This window comes from Tachysurus fulvidraco, chromosome 1 (genome assembly GCF_022655615.1).
Source record: "Tachysurus fulvidraco isolate hzauxx_2018 chromosome 1, HZAU_PFXX_2.0, whole genome shotgun sequence".
Classification (NCBI taxonomy): Eukaryota; Metazoa; Chordata; class Actinopteri; order Siluriformes; family Bagridae; genus Tachysurus; species Tachysurus fulvidraco.
Window position 1 is genome coordinate 9,850,992 of NC_062518.1, and position 23,245 is coordinate 9,874,236.

The following is a 23,245-nucleotide window of genomic DNA, read 5'->3' on the forward strand; positions in this document are numbered from 1 at the left end:
TGTGTGTATGTGTATTCTGACCTCTGGGCTTTGCTGCTGCAGGGTAAAGAGCTCTCTCTGGTAGAGTTCAGCGGCTCTCGGGTAGACAGCTGGGAGCTGAGCGTCTGGATTCATTAGCTCATTCACTGTGTCTTCAGCTACACCGTTCCTGATGGCAGCATTTATCCGCTGTACAGCTTGAAGCACTGAGAAAAGACACATGTTGGGTCAAAATAAAACGGACTCAAAGCCATTGAATCAACTGCAAAACACATGGTTTAATCTCACAATACTTGATACTTTTTGTCCAAATTTATTTGAATATCTGGAAATTTGCTTGACAAAAAAAAACACGTTTCATAGGCTCAAAAACATGTAGTTTTGTTTTTTTTTAAATAAAGTGCTGTGACAAGGAAGTACACAAACAGAGAGACATATTCATACTTTTCTGATAGCTGTCTGCAACGCTGTTGGCTGCATCAACGCCACTCTGCAGCTCTTCTTTGGCCAACGGCTCTCCTGGGTTGTTCTGAGCAACCAAAAGATGAGAGTTATATCCATTTTTTTACAAATATAAGCGAAAACAGCTTAGCTCTATTTTGTAACCCATTACCTGTTCTTTTGCTTCGCGGTCTGCCATCAGCTGTTTTAGGTACCAGCCTTTGTTCTTTGACTTGAGGGACTGCAGTCCCAATGCTGGTGATGAAAGCGCCTGGTAGAGCTTGTCCTCATCGCCACCGAATAGTGCCTGATCCACTGAAGTCAGGGAATTAGACACTGAAATACAGCAAAGAAAAGCGTCAGGACGGACAACGCTGACGTCAGGACGCCAAACGTGTATACAAGCAGAATATAGGAAACTTACAGTTAACTTTTTTGACGTTGCCCTGAATTTCAGCCTGAGTGAGCAGCTCCTCGTAGGCATCCCGTTCTGCGTCCATGTTTTCCCCGATCTAAAGCAGACACAGTGCTTAGGTCTTACACAATGATAGGATCATTGGGTTAATAAGACTGCGGCTCAGATTATGCAACTGGTTAAGATTGGTTAAGCTTCTCGTACCCTTTTCCTGGAGTTGGCCACTTTCTCTGATTTGGCCTGGTACAGCGTGTCCTGGTAGTGCTGGGCGGCTTTCTCATCCAGGTGAAGCAGCATGGCATTGGGGTTTCTCATAGCTGCCAGAGTGCCTGCAGGGTCTCCGTGGTCAATGGCTTCATTGATGGCGATCACTGCAGCATGCACTGAATCAAAGCAGCACAGCATCTTGTCAGCACTCTCTGTCTAACAAAGTTTCATACCTGAATGCACATTTGAGTTCTTGGCATTACTTCATAAGAGTTCGTCAGATGTGTGTGAGAATTATACTCAACATGTATAACAAAAACCTTTTCAGTACTGTTGGAATCAGAGTTGCAAATGTTTACACAGTAATAAATCAGGCATCATTTTAAAAAAAATCTTCTTTTCATTCTGAGATATTCTTCTAAGTCCTACGTCCCCTCAATTTGTCATTATTAGACGTATTTAAATTTAACACCAGCATGCAGTAACTTCCTGTTCCTGACATTAGTAAAAGTGAACTTAAATCAAAGGATTAGATTTCACAATGTTTGACTACGAGATTCTCTAATAGTGTTCTCCAACACTGTTTGTATCATCTTCAACAGCTTTTGGTTGCTCTCCTGATCTATTTTTTCTTCCAAAATATCTGTTCTTACAATTTGACCCAGATTTTATAACAGGGCCAGATGTTAAAGATTGGCCAAGCAGATGTGTCAAGAGAAATGGGAATTCACCGTCTTATTCGAATCAGCTCTAGGGACCAAGAAGGTCATGTCAAAACTTCAACATCTTGCTTTTGTCCTACCCCCTCACATACCCACTACCCCCTCACACCAAAAGCATCTTGAGACATCGTGAAACTCACTTGTAAATAAATAAGGAAATAGGAGATCCATTTTCCAGATCCCCCAAAAAAAAAACAATACAATTGACTGCACCTATAATTGATCATCTTTGATTGTGGAATATAAGAAGGATATGTGTATAAAACTCACAAGCTGCCTCGTCAACAGATAACTCGTTAGCCAGGATCCCGCCAATTTTGCTGAAAGCCGGCATCTGAATGTTGTACTTCTCCAACTCGATCTTCATGTTGTTAATCTCCTCCTCTGAAAGACGGAGATTAGGCATATGTGGGTCAAACGTGATAGTTTCAGACAAAACACAGGCTCTGCATGACCTCAATTTAGCCACAAAATTTGGGTTTATAAAAGGTTAAACATCACGTGTATGTTTCCAGTTCCACCAACAAGGTGCGGTAGTCGTGCTGATCTTAGAACAGGATTTAGTACTTATCACCAATTTAGTACTTTAGGACTTTTCCACCAGGAAAGGAGTCTCATTAGCAAAACGTGCCGGTCTGAAACCATGAAACGGCAAGTTGTTTCTGCCTGGTAGTTTGATTTTTCAGATACTAGACTAATGCTATTTACAGAATGGCACCAAATAAGGGAGCATGTAAACATACTGGACATTTTTTAATGATAGTGAGGGTTGGACATTGTTCTCAGTATGCGCATTCAAATCACAATCCCCTGCCATGAGCTTGGCAGGCTGAGCATGTTGGTGCGACAGGAAGTGACCGGAAAAGCTCACACAATCAGTAATAGTTTATACACTCCCAAAATTCCACCGAGTCCTTGAGGCTTCCTGCTGCTAATAGAAAACGAGTACAGAGGGTAACTGAAGCACACTGGGGTCACTCACCTGTGAAGGCCACTTTGCCGTACAGGTCTGCGATCTGTGGGGCTAAGCCTAGCTTGAACAGGTACAGGCTGAAAAGAAATAAAAACAGGCTGAATTACAGGAAGAGGTCTGGTTTATTTCTGTACAAGCTCAACAGGAATTAATCACAGTATGCAGTGATGCATTACTTTTGACTTTCAACACCTTCTCACAAACACGTTTGAGCAGGAGTTACATCGGTGTTGTTAAAAACACCTACAGTGAGATGCAGTTCTTTTCCAAACACAAACCCCCCTGCCTTTCAGCCCACAACAGACCCTGGCCAACCTCTCTTCCCTGCTACACTTTGTGCAATTTCCTGCTTCTGCAAGGTAAGATTTATGGCCTGTGGTCTGTGTATCCACTCACCGTAGGACTGGAACTAACTGTTAAACACAGCTTGCACTAGCTTTTCCGATGGAAACTGCTATTAAACATACAACACACGCTAAACGTCTCCTGATCAGACAAGCTTGAAATTTAACGGCACCTTCACATTGCAGAAATGTGAACACTTCCTTCACCAAACTGTCAAATTTGGACCTGCCTCTGCCTCTACATTTGGGAGATGTATTAGTGTGCAGGTTTGCAGAGCAGGGTGGAATAGCTAGAAAAAAAATTCAAATTTTAATGACCTTTAATTATCCCTTTTCTACTGTCTAAGGTTTTTCACACTGTTTTGTGTAAAATCTAAAAAAACAAAACAAAACAAAAAAAAACTGTTGAGTGAAAATCTTAGCATCAATCCAGTCCATCTGACACTGTATACTATATACATACTATACATATATACTGTATACTGGCAAATCTGCACTTGTTTCTATGTACGTTATGAATAAAGGGCCAGTGACTTCATAAAAATTCAAACAGGGCTTATGTGCAGACACACACACACACACACAGGCAGACACACACACACAGGCAGACACACACACACAGGCAGACACACACACAGGCAGACACACACACACACAGGCAGACACACACACACACACAGGCAGACACACACACACACAGGCAGACACACACACACACACAGGCAGACACACACACACACAGGCAGACACACACACACACACACACACACACACAGGCAGACACACACACACACACACACACACACACACACAGGCAGACACACACAGGCAGACACACACACAGGCAGACACACACAGGCAGACACACACACAGGCAGACACACACACACACACACACAGGCAGACACACACACACAGGCAGACACACACAGGCAGACACACACACACAGGCAGACACACACAGGCAGACACACACACACACACACACACAGGCAGACACACACACACACACACACACAGGCAGACACACACACACACACACACACAGGCAGACACACACACACACACACACACAGGCAGACACACACACACACACACACACACAGGCAGACACACACACACACACACACACACAGGCAGACACACACACACACACACACAGGCAGACACACACACACACACACACAGGCAGACACACACACACACACACACAGGCAGACACACACACACACACACACAGGCAGACACACACACACACACACAGGCAGACACACACACACACACACAGGCAGACACACACACACACACACAGGCAGACACACACACACACACACAGGCAGACACACACACACACACACACAGGCAGACACACACACACACACACACAGGCAGACACACACACACACACACACAGGCAGACACACACACACACACACACAGGCAGACACACACACACACACACACAGGCAGACACACACACACACACACACAGGCAGACACACACACACACACAGGCAGACACACACACACACACAGGCAGACACACACACACACACAGGCAGACACACACACACACACAGGCAGACACACACACACACACACAGGCAGACACACACACACACACAGGCAGACACACACACACACAGGCAGACACACACACACACAGGCAGACACACACACACACAGGCAGACACACACACACACAGGCAGACACACACACACACAGGCAGACACACACACACACAGGCAGACACACACACACACAGGCAGACACACACACACACAGGCAGACACACACACACACAGGCAGACACACACACACACAGGCAGACACACACACACACAGGCAGACACACACAGAGAGACAGTAAATGGATTCAGTGTATGTCTGGAGTGGTGTGTGAGGAACATGTGGTGTACCTGAGTGCATGGATGCAGTAGATGCAGCGTGGCATGTTCTTCCTGTCGTATATATCTGTGGTCTCAGGATAGAAAATCTGAGGAGGGGGAGGGGAGACAGTAGAGCCTGGGAGTGAGCAGTTTAGTGAGCATACACTGAAAGCTCTCTATTGTCATCACACAAACGCTGAGCTGTTAGGCAAGCTGGATCATGTTCTAGATGCCTCTGTGTGCTGAAGGATATTCATTCAGTGGGCATGTTAGTTAGTGAACTGTGACTGGGTGCTTCACCCAAGACATAAATATAACATCTGTAGTACAGGCAGGGCATATCTCATACTCTGATGTTATATGTATTTTATATACACGTGCGTGTATATGTGTGTGTATATAGATATATATAATATAATATATATATTATAATATACGATGAGTGTTTAATGATTTGAACAAGACAGCTAACTTCAAAGTTCTCAATTAGATTTAACCTTGGCCCAGACACTTACCAGTGTACCACTTCTTCCTAATTTACATTCTCACTCCTCACTGATTTTCTGCTGCATGTGTCTCATAGCTAGAGACAGCAGAGATTTGGGCTATTTACATGTGAATGTTTTTTCTCTACATTGTACACAGGCCCATTCAAAATGGCTAGATCTCCAGTACGTAGGTCTTAAAAGTAGGACAGCTTCCAATACTTTTATTAAAGAGATTTTAACATGACTGTAAAATGTGTTGGGAGGAGGGGACACTATCATGAGCCACTAATTGAATATCAGACTCGAGTACAAAACTAAAAGAATAAAACATCAGATACAGAACCTAGGTAATTGGCACAAAAATAAGAGGTTAGTTCTATTTTGGCTGAACAAAATAGGTGTTTCAAGACAATATGTACCGGTACCTTAATGTTAACAATAGCATGGAAGTATATCTGAAAAGGTTTGGGAGATAATCTCCTTTTAACTTTACAGTTCACTTCCTGATTGATGATTTTGTGCTTGACCGTTTAATCTGATTAAATAAACCATGTCTGTCACAAGGACTATATACGTATGTCCGAGTCCAGAAGCTGTTTCTTGCTCTATAGTAGTAGCTTGTTAGCTCATTAGCAGAAAACATGGCTTATCAAGGTGTGTTTGTGTGTCTTCCTGCACATTATTCTTTTTTCTTATATCCTATCCCTAACCATCTCTTGGCTGAGAAAACAATTTAAGAAAAAATAGAATTTGTGAAATATGTGGGTCAGGCAATATTTAAAGAAGTATTTATGGAACTTGGGGCATTTTAATATTGGAATTAGTTGCTTCCTCATACTTAGTGAGAACACAATTCCATCTTCATACAATGTTTGGGTTTCTCCATCAGTAAAAGAATAATGTGGTCAGTTTAATATAGTTTGCTAAGCTACTATAAGGTTTGTTTAGGATCGAATGTGAGACATTTCTTGACCACTTAAGGCATTTATTTAAAACAGTTCAACATGACAATGCTATAATTTACCATGTGTAAACATAGATAATCAAAATCACAGCTAAAATGCTATTTTATTAGCTAGTAACCATTTTCCAGCAAACCTTTTCCCAAAAACATCACCCATTATCCACACTTCTTACCTTGGGAAGGCCTTTATCAGCCATAGCATTCAGCCACTGGATCACATTGTCTGTGTGTCTGAAGTGGAGTCCAGTTGCCTACAAGCAGAGCATTAAAAAAAAAAACATAAATTCCTCACAGGTGATATAATGAACATTGTGGGTTTTATTTCTCCCTCTGCTCTTACTTTGTAACGCGTCTGTTCACGGTCATAGATCCTCTTCAAAGAGACAACCTGTGGGGCAAAGAAGTTGCCAAGTTTTGCCAGGTATACACCATTTCGCAGGCCTTCCTCCAGTTCGGTGGTGGGGGGAAGCTCCTCATCCAAACAGGCCTCCATCCAGCTGAGCGCACACACAGATACACACACACACACAGACAGTAAGCATGAAGATTTGGACTGATGCCAATAATACAAGGCACTGTGTTTAAAAAAAATGATTTAAATAACAGGATTGAAAGCTTAAGGCTTTGATAGTAAGCTCTGAGTGTGGGAAATATAAACACTGTGCTAGTTTGTAATGATCAGATTACATTAATACATCGGTAACATTTGCTACTTGGATCTGCATCTGAAACTTGCATGCAGTGAGTGCAAAAGATTCTCTGATGATTTTAGCAACATCAAAGTCTTCTGTTTATATCAGGACAAATTAGGTATAGTGAGACTCGGGTATGTTGGAAAATCACATAACATTATAAAGCACAAAAATATACAGTATAACGCAACAGAACAGAATCTAATAGAAATAAAAATAGATTTCCCATTATTACTACACACAGCTAGAGAAAGACAAGATTAGATGACCTCATCATAACCCTACACCAAATGTCAGCCACATACTTTCATTATCTGAACAAGAACAAGCAGACAGCCAACAGCATTCCTCTGATATTACTGCAGTCTTACATGTCCTGTGAGATCCTTGATTCTCAGCATTTGTCTGTTATCAAGACGGCAGAGCAAAAAATGTCTGTTGTTACCTCACACAAGCCTGAGGTTCTCTGGTCATAGTATATTATTTTACTGTGTAAATGTGAGAGCCTACTAGTTTAGTCTGAAGTGGATTTTTTGTTTTCAGCTCAACACCACTGCATCTGTCATCAACAGATCTGAAAGATTCTGACCCATAAAACTGTTGCAGTTTCAAAACAGTTTTTCAATATTGCACAAGTGCTGAATCCGCTAAATAACCTTCGAAACAACATTTCTGCTGACTGCAGAGAAGACACTGAAACTGGCAAAATTATTTCTTTATGATGCTAAGAATAAAGACATGAAGGTTAAGCAAGACTTGTGCTTTTGGCATACTGAAAGCAATACTCCAGCAGTTTATAGCATTTTTAAGGCATAGGCAATTACCTCTCAAAAAACTCAAACCTCTCTTAACCTGTATTCACAAAAACTGCCCACAGGTCACTCATGCCACTTAAATGGCATTACTAAAATGTAGGAACTGAAATTACGAGTAGGGAATTAAAGAAGCCTCAGACCACACACACACACACACACACACACACACACAGTAATTTGGATCAAGTTTCGAGTGAGTCGTAACGAGTTGCTGTAGGAGACTTATTCATTCATTCATTCATGTAAAGCTGAATTTGTTATAAAGTCACACATTCTAAATCATTTATTTGATTGAATTCAACAACTGCCCCAATATATCTAACTCTCATATCATATCTTCAAAGAAAAGAAAGTTTAACTTCCACGAAAGTTTATTGCTTAATGTTCATTTGCTGACTAATTTCAAGTGATTTCAAACAACTTCTACTTTGGAGAAAAACGATGTAACTCATTATGTAAAAATGGAACTGCTTTTCCCAGAAGGAATCCTCTCCTTCTCATCTCAGGAATAATGAATCTCACATGCAGCAACTTCAGAAACGCCCCTCACCAGTTTTCTACAGAAACACCACAATTACACTTGGTGAGTTGGCGTCTTCTGCTTTTAAACGCTTGAGCTAGCAGTTGGCAGTTCAAATAGCTTGTGCTTACACACACAACACAGTGTTAGTTCAGGTCCTCCACCCAGAGTCTTCATGCACCCCGGTCTCACACAGACTCCACATTCAAGAAGACAGACTCCTGGCCTTTCAGCTCCACTGGAAACAGCCGTCCTTTCACTCTCTCACATTGACATTTACACACTAATGAATTTTTATAAAGGGACACACCCGGCTGGACCCACACCCACACCCACACACCCACACACACATTAATTAGTCACTGCCATGAGCACGGCTGGAGAACTTCAATAACTTTTGTCCAAGATGAGAACATGTGCCAGGAGCTCCAACCGAGACTGGGTCTGTTTCTAATTACTGTTTGTCTTTGGAGTTTAGTGGAAGAGGAATGATATCAGAGGAGACAATAGTAAGAGTGGCTGTGAAACTGCATCTGGTGGGTGGCTTCCTTTCTGTGTGCAGCAGGAAAGTGTAAGTCACACAAGTCAGGGGTCAATCCGATAGGAAGAGGCAGGAGCACCAAGAGTGTCGATGGAGGATTTTGCTTAATTCATCATGTTTTCAGAAAATAAAACGGAGCTTAAACTCCATCAGCAAGACTCAATGCAATGAGTGTAGCAGATCAGGGAAAAGTTCTAGCAAAAACAAAAGTAACAACTGCGTTGTACTGTTAGCTTCAGTGCTACAAGGCTAACAAAGCTAAGTAGTAAGTGAAGCTTTCGGCTGATTTTGCATAGGAAAACAAAAGGTCCAAAAATACATCCTGATATATGCTTAGATTTATTCACAAATGTTACTTTACCTTACAGACTTGTAGCACTAGTGAAGAACTAAGCACACACCAAAAATGTTGAGATCATTGGAAAATTTGATACAATTTTTTTAAATATTTTTTTTCCCAGAAAAGTATTTTCTGGATGAACTGCTCCTTTCGAAATCTCATGGCACGCATGATGCACATTTTTCCCTGCTCACTGCTAGAGCATTCCATGGCTGCAGAGCACAAACACTCATTTCCTTGCTTATATAAAATACTTCAAAGGCTGTTGGTTTATCTACTTACTCCACCAATCAAATCGCAGTGCAGAGTAAGGGGTGGAGGTGCAGGAGACGTCAGAATTATTATGACTTACAAAGAAAAGGTGAGGAAATATAAATCTAGGGCCTGATAGGGTTTGAGGACTGGGTGTGTCTGCATTGGTGTCTTCATATGACCGAGTTAGTGACGAGAGGCAAATCTGTGGCAAGAGTTATCTGACTACAGTGAAATATTGAGGGGAAAGACACACCTGTCCCCCTGTCTCGCCCTCTCAATCATTTCTCATTCTCTTCCTCTGCAGTTTAGCACTGAATCTCAGCCCTGGTGCGATGATGCAGTTAAAAGCTTTGCATCGGATTGAAATGACAGTGAAAACATTGACAATACGAAATTGTTGTTCAGATACTACCAAAGTAATGCCACACCAGACAGAGAGAGAGAGAGAGATAGACTTAAAAAGAAACACAAATACGGTAGCTAAACAGAAACAGAGGACTCTGTCTTCACTGCATTATGGTCCAGATGTGAAACCCTATCCTTCAGACTCGTCTCTCACCAGGATCTTTCGCATGCTCTGTTTACCAGAAATTTCTTAACATGCATGTCACTTCTCTTAAGTAGTCACACTTGTAATGGAGAAGTTAATCTATTAGTGTGAAATGTAGTGTGTGTCAAACCAGGCACTAAGATAAGCATTATGGAATTATTATAATGGCTACTAATAGACAAATTGTAGAAATGTGTTATTTAACAATGAAAAACATGGCTGCTTGTACAGTGAAGCTTTCTCTAAGGCAATGTTAATTAATTTATGGACAGAGTCAGAAGCTTTTTGGTATGGAGCGCAGAGGACTGTGGCTTTCACGGCTTCTCAAGACTGTCGCAAGATGCTTTTTTTTCCCCTTATTCTTCAAATTTGTTCTTTAACTTCAACAGAGATAGAAGGAATGATGTTTTTAACCACACCGTAAGTGCTGAAAACTTTTTCCACGGGATAATCCACAATATCAAATATAATCACAAACAGATAAAAAAGAACAATCACTATCTTGTTGATTATTCTCTCATAACACCATGACACACTGCGACATACTGTAAAGGGTGTGGTCATTTGTTAGACACCTCATGGTTTGACTATCTTTTGATTGACAGCCAAGGATGAGCCTTGTGGCCATACTGACTAATCTATACTGTGAATCTATGAATATACAATGTTGACATACTTTCTTAAGAAATCTGTGTGAAAGAGTGTTTTGTTTGCCCAAAAACACAGAAAACACAAGAATTACAATGTCACTAAAACTGATTTTTTCCACCACTCATTTTTAAAGCAGACAAATTTTCCACTCTGAAAGAATGTATTGTCCAGAAAATATGGTAACTGTTCTGCTCAATAGACCGAGTGTGTTTTTTTTTTTCTTTCTTCTTCTTTTTCAAGATTGGTAACACAGCTGTGACCTGAAAGCTCACACAGATCAGTAACACAGCTGTGACCACAAAATACGCTCTATGGACAAAGTGCAAAGAACCTTTCATAGGACCAGAAGTGACATTATCTCACTGCCACATATTCTCACGCAGAAAACGAACGATAAACTAAACATCGAGTTGACACAAGTCAGCCTGAAATTTAGACACTCAGCAAGCCAGAGGGAGAGAGAGAGAGAGAGAGAGAGAGAAGGAGAAAGAGGGATGAAGGGAGAGGGTAGACAAACATGAGGGTGTGTGCCTTTTCCTGCTCAAACAAGTGAGTGTGCTTTGGGGAATTGAATGTGTATGCAGCAGTGCTTCAGCCACAAGGCTGAGACACCAGGATTGGCTGGTACATGCATGCTAGCAGATCTCACGTCTCTCTCATTCAAAGCAAAATAGCACTGAACTATTTTAGCATTCTCAGTCATCTTGTTTGATGTTAAACATCCTGTATAAGCCTCAACCTTAACCATATGTGAAACAATGAACATGAATAAGGTGGATTACTTCATCCATCATTTCTTTCATTCCACCGGTAGATTAACTAAGCAAACACTGTCTAAGCCCAAAAAAAACAACAACAAATAAATATCATTAAAATAATAACAAGATAAATTGTTTTGCATTGTATTGCATTGTATTATTATGAAAATTGTATTTTCTTTTCTGTTATTAAAACCTGAAATCCAGAGATTACGGACTTTAATCCAACCTTCGTGCTGTATTCTTTGTGCACAAGCCCTGAAATCTGACATCACAGCCAGCCGTCACTGTGAGGTGTAACACTGCAGACTTTCATCACATCACCCATATCATCTAAAATCACTAGTCAAATTTTACCTCAAAACCGGAAGGGTAAGCTTTTGAGTTTCATGTTTTGCTGTGCTGTGCTGTTCCAACAGGCCCGGGTTTTACACACTCCCTACTGATGTGCACACGCTTCACTACTGCAGCTAAGCAACATAGAGGTAATAATAGATCACTCAAGCTTAAGGAAAGTCTCTAGGAGCAATATTTGCTATCATTATCTAAAAGGTTTACGGTTAGAATAATCCAGGGAAGGATATTTTTCCAGAGCAATGTTTACATAATAAATAAAAACGGGACACGGTTTTGCCAGAGGCAATAAGACAAATGCCTAATTTATATTAAAGCGTTAGTTTGCACCTCCAGTATAGTGAAAGTTCACATCCTCTGTATTGCCCTCCACAGAGCCCTAGTACTTTTATAACATAACAGGAAATTACATAAAACTGTTTTTGTAATCAAGAGGTAATGCACATAGCAGAGAAAAAGAAGAAACAGGCTAACCAGTTTCCCCTTTTACAATCTTGAATAATTTGTTGTTTGCTAAATGAATTCCTCTCTTATCAGGCATTATCATACAGCTCAAATTATACCACAGTAAAATACCGAAGAACATCTGAGTAAATAGTTTTATCATCATTTCAACATAACTAATTCAAGTGAGTCGAGAAAACAACAATTAAGTGTCTTTATGAAAACTCTACCAGCGACTTCAACGTGTCTTTATCGTACGACTCTATGGATCTGTACTGAACCATTCATCCATAGACATTTACTCTGCTGATGTTCTAATGCTGGTGTTAAAGAGTGCTGTCTACAACCTCGCTCTAAAATTTCCCTTATACTGCTTTCACACAGACGTTCATTTTATCACTGCAATCACCAGTCACTGAACTATGAAGTTGCTTGTAGGCATTGCTCTTATTGGTTTCCATAGCAACAACCTTTATCAGTGGTTGGCACTAGCATTCCAAATCAGTTTCCTGTCTCTAAAATGAAACATTCTTGACAGAGAGTTTGTGCGTTTGTGTATAAAATTCAGCAGCACATACATGCATCATATCATACGAGATTAAAGGAGAAGCAGTGACTGCTCTTCTCTTCTGTCTCCACTCTCATTGGTAGCTGCTGCACCAAGTCGCTCCGTGTTTTCATAAAAGTTAGCTTCTCAACTTTATCCGGTCACCAAACCTACATCTAGTTGCCAAAGTTTGCTGAGAATCTGTGACTCTTATCCAAAATGAAAAGATCTCCGGTCACTTTGTCGCGGTGAGTTGCTGTATGTGTGAACGCAGCACAAGATGTTCAGCTGGGTTCAGATCTGTTGACTGAAGCAACCATAGCATGAGATCATTTTCATATTCACCAAACCAAGCTGCCCAGTCCAGTCCCATCAGTACAGAAATGTTACATCACAGAATAATGGGTGATGCTTCGTTCTTGGTTTTAATCACATCCAAATAAATAATCCAAAAAAAACAACACAAGCCAGTGTTTTTTCAGGTCCAGCAGCTGTTTAAGAGAGATGTACAATTAGATAACTGATGAGAAATTAAGTGTTTTTATTCCCTCGGTCTGAAATACAACACAAACAGAAACTCGTATCTTCCACATGACATTTTGAAAAACCCCAACATGTAAAATGTCACTAAACGTCGATACAGATAGCAATGCCATAACTAAAGACCTGGCATTTACATGGAAGGGAAAATTCATTATAAATAGGAAGTACTGTGAGTGAACGACATGCCACACCTCAGTCTTTACCTGAGCAACAAAGAATTTAACAAAAAAAAAAAATCCCATAACACTAACAAATTCACATACATAAGACTGTACAGTACTCTTTTTCCCCACCTCCAGTCCATTTGCTGCTGCATACAGCACTGTTTTTCTCGCTTACAGTAAGCCACAATTAACAGCAAACAAAATGAAAGCTCTTGTGCAATATGCTGACTAGCGGGTGGGCCGAGTGCCGAAACCACACGTCGCACGCCAAACTACCCACCAAACCACCCTATAGACTTCTTGATATGATTTGCACTTAGATTACGTCAAGAGGCATAGTAAAGCTAACGAAGGTAATTCATATATAGGGTTTTATTAATACAGAGTTTATACACAAAGTTTTAGCTGCTATACAAAAGAAATAAGCCATAACAAGAACTAGCTTGTGTCGCAGACATTCCAATGTTAAAAGTGTTCAATTGAAATGTGATCTCTGGTAAACTCTAATCTTAGCAGCAGCATTTAGTCATTCTGTATCATTTAAGAGAATAAGTCTCATGAGGCTCCAAAGAAATACTGATTTCGTTTTGTTAAGACTTGCATGTAAGCCAGTGACACGCCATAGTGAATAGTCAATATTGGTTGGAAAAAGCCTGATCAGCATTTCAGCCACGATCACAAGGTCACGGTGTGAAATTTTCATATTACTGCATACCTACTGCTTTAAATTCTTAAATACAGAAAGCAGAAAAAATCATCATTGCTGCATTCATGGCCAAATCTCATGATTTTAAAAAGTACTGTATGATAACGAATGCTATTTGAACAAAGTATCTAAACAGCAAGTATTCAAATGTTACCTTTTAATCAAGAACCCAGGGTTTGCCCTTTAAACAAAAAAAAAGGTAGCACATGGAAGAATAACAAGGTAGACTGATTTGCATTATACAGACAAAAGACAACATGTTACATCAAGGAGAGTCTCTCACTCTCTCACACACACACACACACACACACACACACACACACACACGCGCGCACAACAAATCACAAGACAGACGTTATATCAGCGTGAGAAATTCCACATCTATTTACAGGCACAGCAGTACAGCGAGTGTAGTTGCACGCAGGCTTTTTTGTTTCTCAATCTTATTTCACCTGCAGGTGAATTCTCTAATGTAGTCTATTACGCATGACCACATACTGTGTGCATTCCAGACTGCAAAGCCAAGCCTTAATGGGGAAAGCTGACATTCTTAACAACTGTGGACTAAAAGCAAAACTCAACCTAGAGTACTAGTGCTGTTACTGGGAATTCTGGGAGTTCTGATGTTCGGACACGTTGGCTGTTTACGGCTGGGATGTGAGAAGGCAGACAAGAGGCTATTTAATCATAGAGAACATAACCATGTTTCAAATATCTGGATTAATCAACATGGAAGGTTCTTCATGTACTGAACAGCATTTTCACGCTATGATAAGCTAGTCTAAAAAATAGCACTGTATCCTGCACAAAAAATGTCTAAAAATATTATAACTACATATATATTTTAGATTATAATTATAAATCAGCATTGATAAATTATACTATTTCATACAGTATAAATTGTTAATGTTGTTCATTATATATAATTAATAAATAAATAGAATAAAAAAACAAGCATATTTAATATAAATAATTAACAATACAAATTGACAAATTATTATTGTTATTTTTATTAAAAATCTATTTCTAGGCATATTTAATTTTTTTTTATTACTAATTATTAGCGGGTTATTTTGTTTGATTCTGGAAGGAATTAAAATTATTTGGCAACAGAATAAGAATCTTAAGATTATTAATATCTTATATTAATAAGATTAGGAAACGTTTTTAATAATCCTATTATTGTTTTATTCCCATATTCTTAGAAATTCTAGAACGGTTTAAACAAGACGAAAGCAATTGATTATTCATATTTTGCAGTGTATAAATGAATCTTTAAAAAAAAAAAGCTGATCAAAATGAAAGAAAATTTACAATTGTCAATATTTATCACAATAACATAAGCTAAAATATAATAAAATATAATAAAAAAAAGTACATTGACAGCTGTTTTGTTTAGTTCTGGTCTGAAACTTTGTTTATAGATTAAACAGCTGCAAAAATCGCTGGACTCCGATTCAGTTGAATCCAAAAAAAAAAAAAAAGAGGGTGTGAAATGCCTGGATATTCAAAATGAGACAGTTTTTCAAACAAACAGGTGAGTGTTTTAAAAAAAAAAAAAAAGTAGTTGTTCAACCAAGGGCATGTTTGGTGTTTGCATATTTACATCATCACCAGATTTACAAGCGTAATTAAAATAAATAATAATTGATGTCTCTCATCTATCCCCCCCAAAAAAAAACCTTTTGCAGGAGTATTTGCTCACCCAAACAGCTCAAGACACATCTACTAAAGTAACATGATGTAGACATGCTGATGGAAGCCTTCGTGCTAGAGAGGCAGCCATCTTGGAAAAATGGAATACTTTTCTGTTTATTAATCTTACCATAATTTGGGATGTTTCATTTTCTAAGCCCCAGCCATTCAAAGTCTGAAGAAATAATTGTTGCAAAGATTACTTTTGGGAATGTAATTATGGAAAACTATTTGCAGGAGGAGACGGACAGGGAGCAAACACATCACGACGTGTCTTGGGTGCTTGGCTACACACGGTGGGAATAATAAATTGTGTACATCTTTTTCTCCAAAACAATACTTTCATTTCCTAATATCATAAAATTAAGTATAATTAGCAGATGAACAAAGTGCAAGCAATATAATGTACTCTCTTTCTCTCTCTTATACACTCACTACCTCTGACAACACAGACACCGGAACCAGTCTCTATGACAACCAAGGGTTTCTATGGTTACACAGAGAGATACTCAAAATCAACAGAGTATGACTCACTTCCTCTTGAACTCAATGAGTGTGAAACACGCATGTGCGTTTGTGTGCAAGTGTGTGTGTGTGCGCGAGTGAGTGCAGGAGTCTTTATACAGAGTGTATATTCACTATATAGACTTTGCATGCTGCAGAATTAAGTAAAAAATATATAAATAAATAAACACATTACACAATATTGATTACAGATAATCATGATCTAATTCTCAGCTCAGCTCCTTCACATCCATGTTCAGTGTCTACCAAGAAACAGCTCTCCCTACACAATTACCACGCGCACACACACACACAGGCTCACTCGCGCACACACACACACACACACACACACACACACACAGGCTCACTCGCGCACACACACACACACACACACACACACACAGGCTCACTCGCGCACACACACACACACACACACACACACACAGGCTCACTCGCGCGCACACACACACACACACACACACACACACACAGGCTCACTCGCGCACACACACACACAGGCTCACTCGCGCACACACACACACACACACACACGCTCACTCGCGCACACACACACACAGGCTCACTCGCGCGCACACACACACACAGGCTCACTCGCGCGCACACACACACACAGGCTCACTCGCGCGCACACACACACACAGGCTCACTCGCGCGCACACACACACACAGGCTCACTCGCGCGCACACACACACACAGGCTCACTCGCGCGCACACACACACACAGGCTCACTCGCGCACACACACACACACAGGCTCACTCGCGCGCACACACACACACAGGCTCACTCGCGCGCACACACACACACAGGCTCACTCGCGCACACACACACACAGGCTCACTCGCGCACACACACACACAGGCTCACTCGCGCACACACACACACAGGCTCACTCGCGCACACACACACACAGGCTCACTCGCGCACACACACACACAGGCTCACTCGCGCACACACACACACAGGCTCACTCGCGCACACACACACACAGGCTCACTCGCGCACACACACACACAGGCTCACTCGCGCACACACACACACAGGCTCACTCGCGCACACACACACACAGGCTCACTCGCGCGCACACACACACAGGCTCACTCGCGCACACACACACAGGCTCACTCGCGCACACACACACACATTTTCCTAATTAAAGCGCTGTGTGTAATTATATATGACTTGGAATAACAGCTGAAGCATGCTGAGTTGTTCACTATCAGACTTGTTTATGTAGTTTCTAAAACTGTTATCTACAATAATAGCAGCCTTGATGAAGTTGGAATGACTTTTAGGGTCACATGATGTATAAACATCAGACTTCAATAGGAGGTGTGTCCCAAATGTCTGAGACCTCAACTGAACTTTGTTTCACTAAATTGTCCCCTAAGCCTGCTGATGATAAACTGAACTGAAGTTATTATTACTGTTGTGTGTACACTCGCGCACACACACACACTTGCGCGCGCACACACACCCTCACTCTCACACACACCCTCACTCTCACACACACCCTCACTCTCACACACACCCTCACTCTCACACACACCCTCACTCTCACACACACCCTCACTCTCACACACACCCTCACTCTCACACACACCCTCACTCTCACACACACCCTCACTCTCACACACACCCTCACTCTCACACACACCCTCACTCTCACACACACCCTCACTCTCACACACACACACTCACTCTCACACACACACACTCACTCTCACACACACACACTCACTCTCACACACACACACTCACTCTCACACACACACACTCACTCACACACACACACACTCACTCTCACACACACACTCACTCTCTCACACACACACTCACACACACTCACACACACTCACTCACACACACACACACACACACACACACACACTCACTCACTCACTCACTCACTCACACACTCACTCACTCACTCACACACTCACTCACACACTCACACACTCACTCACACACTCACACACTCACTCACTCACACACTCACTCACACACTCACTCACACACTCACTCACACACTCACTCACACACTCACTCACACAAATCAAGAGTTGCCAGTACACCTAACAGGATGTTTTTAGAGACAGAAGAAAAGCATGCAGACTGTAACCTAATCTCTGAGACCCAGGAGCTGTGAGGCAGCAACAATTCCCCCCCTGCCCCTGATCTAGCAGATGCACTGCTGATTGTATAGAGTGGTGTTGAAAAAACAACATCCATAAACAAAAAGGAACTGTTCTTAGGGACAAGAGAATAAGAAATAAGCTGCAGCAGCTGGTACAAACAAACTGCACAAAACATTACAATAACTGTATCGGGTTACACCTAACTTTGTCTTTACCAGTAAGAAAAACACAACAGACTGTGAGTTAATTCAGTTGGGATGGAACGATATTTACCGCTTTGCCTCTTCCAGGTGGCACAGGTACTCGTAGGCCATGTTCTGCTGTCGTCGCTCGTCCATCTCCTCGGCCGTGAGCCGCTCCATGCCATCCAGCACGGCTGCAAGGGAGAACAAGCATGTCTCACACAATGAGAACAAACACACACCAAAACACACATTACCGACTCTCAGTACACACAGAACACAAACAAACAGACATCTTGTTTTTAACAGAGCAACAGATTACTAGATTAGATTAGATTCAACTTTGTCATTGTGCAAGGTACATCTACAGAGCCAATGAAATGCCGTTAGCATCTAACCAGAAGTGCATAGATGGCTTATTTACAAGTGACAGTGTAATAATAAATAAGGGTATGAGGTTATACAGAAGTGTAGTAATATGTACATGTAACTGAATAAGAGTAAATATAGTGTGGGTACATTTTACTACTGTGTGAGATGATGATACATTTGTGAGCTGCAGTGATGGTGCTTTTTACTTCCTGTATGCTGAAATGATTTAAGTGCTTCTGCAAAGCTTGTGAAAATCTAATTTATTACACTGCTACTCATACTGCAGCGCTGCGATAACACACCATTTATCAGCAAAACTTGGCAAAAACACACCCGTCTGTCTGTGATTGTGTCTAAACTGTGCTCAGGATACGGTGAAACGTTAACATGCAGCTAATGTGAGAAATCAGTGGGTAATGATTTTGTTTTTAAAAAACCAAATAGCATGATATACAGAAATGAGAAATATAAAGAAGACAGAGAGATATGAGACAGAGAGACACAGAGAGATAAGAGGAAGACACAGAGAGAAGAGAGGGATACGGCGACAGACACAGGAGAGAGAGAGAAAAGAGAGACAGATAAAAAATAGAGAGAAATGACAAGGAGAGAAGAGGAAAGAAGGTTAGAGTTAGTTAGTTGCTATAATTTACTGCCATGTCAGCTACTGAGGCTATGAAAGAAAGTTAGAGAAGAATAAGAAGAAAACATGCACATACAAGAAAGAAAGACACAGAAATACAGGCACAATGAAGAGAGAGAGAGAAACAGATGGAGAGAGACCAAGAGACAGGTATAATGAGGAAAACAGAGACCGTGAAAGAAACATTAAAAAAAATATAATAGCAAAAGAGTGAACAAAAAGAAATAGAGAGAAGTGAAAGAGGTGTGTCCCTTCATTAATCCCCATTACTTCACTATACTTCAGCTCAGTAAAAGACAGGAAACCGCTTCATCACTTCCTACCTGCAATGCAAATTTAGCTATTTTACAAAACTCAAGATTACTTAAAACTTAAGAGATTTTTTTTTTTTACAACCCAAAATTTTTGCAACTACCCCCGAGTTGACGTATTTACCATCTCGGGTATCCTATATACATCTATATATATATTCTATATATCTAATTACATGATCATCTTCACCCTGCAGAGAAGTGAGAAATGTTTGTTAACGTGACTGCAGTCTGTCTCATGCAGTGTACAGGCTGAGTCTGGCCTTCAGTAAAACCGGACACATCATGGAGCATCAGCTTCACCCTATATCACATAAACAACTCCATGATTTCATGTTAGGACTAAATACTCCAGCCTGTACAGTGACCCAAAGATAAATAACTACTTTTTCTCGTCACTGGGGTGGAAAAAAATCTATGGTGTTTTTCACCTTCAGTAGTTTTAATAAAAATAAAAAAAAAACACATAATAATAAAATAATAATGTGCTGCAGGGATCATTTAAACTAACCAAAAAAAGCTAACCAAAGCTGTACTTCATGCACCTTAGTGGAAGATACATAATAAAAACCAAGTCCTACAGTTATATAAAAAATAATATTTATACATCATCTAGGAGCTCTACTTATAATATTATATAAGCCGAGCTACATTGTTTATTTATTTATGTATTCACTGGGTAGATTATTTAGATTATATAGATTAAACCAAACTTCAGATGTAACTGCTTAAGAGAAATGGTTAGTAAAATGCGGAAGTGCTTCACCACGCTGATGCAGTCATAAACCCATGAGAAATGATGTAACTTAGTATTACAAAAAAAAGAATCTGTATCACTTTATCTTTGGGTTTGTTTGTTTTTGTTTTTTCCCCCAACTTTCCTATTATCTTAAGTCTAGGATCTTTTTTTTTTTTTTTTGATCCAAGGGATAAGAGAGACAAACTCCATCCGAGCATTACGCACATACTCACAGCCATAACGCGGCCGCAGTCCGTCTGCTTCATCTGAAGTTGACATGTTTGCACAGAAGTTCACTCAATTCCTCCGTTTCTGTCTATATCCGCTGTGTCAGTTTGTAGTATTTCCTGAAAGTCTGGGCGTCGGAGGTCTACTGTGGCCTCCTCGCTTCTTCTTTACAGCACCGTCTCCAAAAACTGTTTTTCTCGTCCTCCAGACCTCCCTGATGCCCTGGGTGTGTGTGTGTGAGTGTGTGAGAGAGGGAGAGAGAGAGAGAGAGAGAGAGTGGATTCCTACCTAAATCCTAAAGCTATGCACTCCAGGAAACACCCATAAAAAAAAGAGTTCAAAATGAATCTATAGCGCCCCACTATGGGCACAAACATAACACATGACTGGAAGAAATACTTATAAACTGAAACACTGTATAGGGCCGGTGTGGGTGCAGGGTTTCCTTCCGATCAAGCAGGAACCACACCTGATTGTCCAGTGGCAGCTTGGTGGACCTGGGATTTGAACTCATGACCTTCCGATTAGTAGTCCAACAAATTAACCACTAGGCTACCAATCAGATGACCGTAACTTCCATAATACTACAGTATGATGTGTGTCTTCTGCATGGCTGAAATGAAAACTTGCACCCTTTCTAGATATGCTTGGACACCCCTGTTGCATATACTCTATAGCACTGATTTATTGTGCAATATGCCAACCTTTCTGGACAGCCATGTAATATTGCATATATTATTGAGCAATAATCCAACCATGTGAATGACATTTTGTGTGCAATGTTCAGACTTTCACTGCAAACTGTCGTGTATACGTGTATATGGGTATATTTGATTACTGTACTGACTAGTGTGCTGTCTATTTGTTACCTGTTGTGGCTGTTGATTGATGTAATGCATTTTGTAGCTTTGGAGAAACACAATTTCCTTCTGCTGTGCACACCCTGTTGCCTGGCTGAATGACAATAGAGTTCACTTTGACTTTGACTTTGATTTTACTTTCACTACAACTCCAAGTAATATATACTTTAGTTGAGTAAAATAATAATAATAATAATAATAATAATAATAATAATAACAATTATTATTATTGTTGTTATTATTATTATTATTTTTTTTTTATTTTTATTTTTATTTATTTTTATTTATTTATTTATTTTACTGAAACCAAAGACTTACTGTACCTCCCTCAGTAAAATGGACTTTGGGAAGTAATGTCTATGTTTCAGCTTATGGAGTGTTGATGGAGTCTGGTGAAGTCAAGGTTTTTGAAATAAATGAGTCTTGAGTTGAAAATAAATTTGCAAACAAATTTTAATATTTCTGTGTTGGGCAAACAGTTTTTTCTCTGCCCGACTTGTTCTTGCTGTTTTCCCCTGGGTGAATTGTTATCCCTTTATCTTTTTGTCATTTGCATAAATGTGCTGGATCAAATAACCTAAGTCTGTATTGTAAAACCCATTACTTATACAGATGATCTGACCCTGTCTGAGCTGTTAAAGGGAACTCTTCCTGGTCAGAGCTGCTGTTGATGCAGTAGTTCAGTAGGACTAGATCTAATGCCTTTCTTATGTCCCACCTCTTCTTCTGTATGGTCAAGGATAAACTATTTTACTATTTACATTTGTTCTTATACTATTTATTTTAATTTTTATGTAGCATTAGATGGTATGCACTTTCAATCAGGTCAGTGATACCCCACCACCTTGGATTTAAAATGTCGCAATCAATGAAAGTTAAAGGAAATAATAGGTCTGGAGCTGTTAAATTTGAATGTCATGAAAACTCTTAATATGCAGTCCGAAGAAGTGTTGACTGTGGGAACATTCGAAAGTTTACCAGCATCTTTAAGCTTCAGGGATTTCCAGAACTTTCCTTGGCAATCACTTGTTATATCTCTCGTTTATTGAAAAAAGGTTGTATCATACTGCATATGATTGTTCTTCGGGGTGAGCTTGGCAGTGCCAAAGTGAACATGATGTAGAGAAACACAAAGCTCAGTGTTAAACCATCCAGGGGTAGTGATCCGTATGCTAAGTCGTGAAGGCAAAATAGAATGTGATATGATAAAAGATAGGTATGGGCAGGCTCCCTTGATTTACAGGTTTTT

General features: G+C 40.3%; 1 protein-coding gene across 1 annotated transcript in view; it reads right to left on the reverse strand.

The window, feature by feature from the left end:
- The window catches only part of iqgap1 (IQ motif containing GTPase activating protein 1), a 38,092-nt gene extending 16,679 nt beyond the window's left edge, over nt 1-21,413 (reverse strand). Inside the window, exons 1-12 of the mRNA XM_027137008.2 lie at nt 21,142-21,413; nt 18,935-19,037; nt 6,764-6,920; nt 6,597-6,674; nt 5,002-5,078; nt 2,747-2,814; nt 2,035-2,148; nt 1,040-1,218; nt 845-932; nt 593-756; nt 424-508; nt 22-185 (exon numbers count right to left, since the gene is read on the reverse strand). Of these exons, the coding sequence (XP_026992809.1) occupies nt 22-185; nt 424-508; nt 593-756; nt 845-932; nt 1,040-1,218; nt 2,035-2,148; nt 2,747-2,814; nt 5,002-5,078; nt 6,597-6,674; nt 6,764-6,920; nt 18,935-19,037; nt 21,142-21,187 (1,323 nt within the window). The 5' untranslated portion in view covers nt 21,188-21,413. The remainder of the gene's footprint in view (nt 1-21; nt 186-423; nt 509-592; nt 757-844; nt 933-1,039; nt 1,219-2,034; nt 2,149-2,746; nt 2,815-5,001; nt 5,079-6,596; nt 6,675-6,763; nt 6,921-18,934; nt 19,038-21,141) is intronic.
- Nucleotides 21,414-23,245: the final 1,832 nt, after the last annotated feature.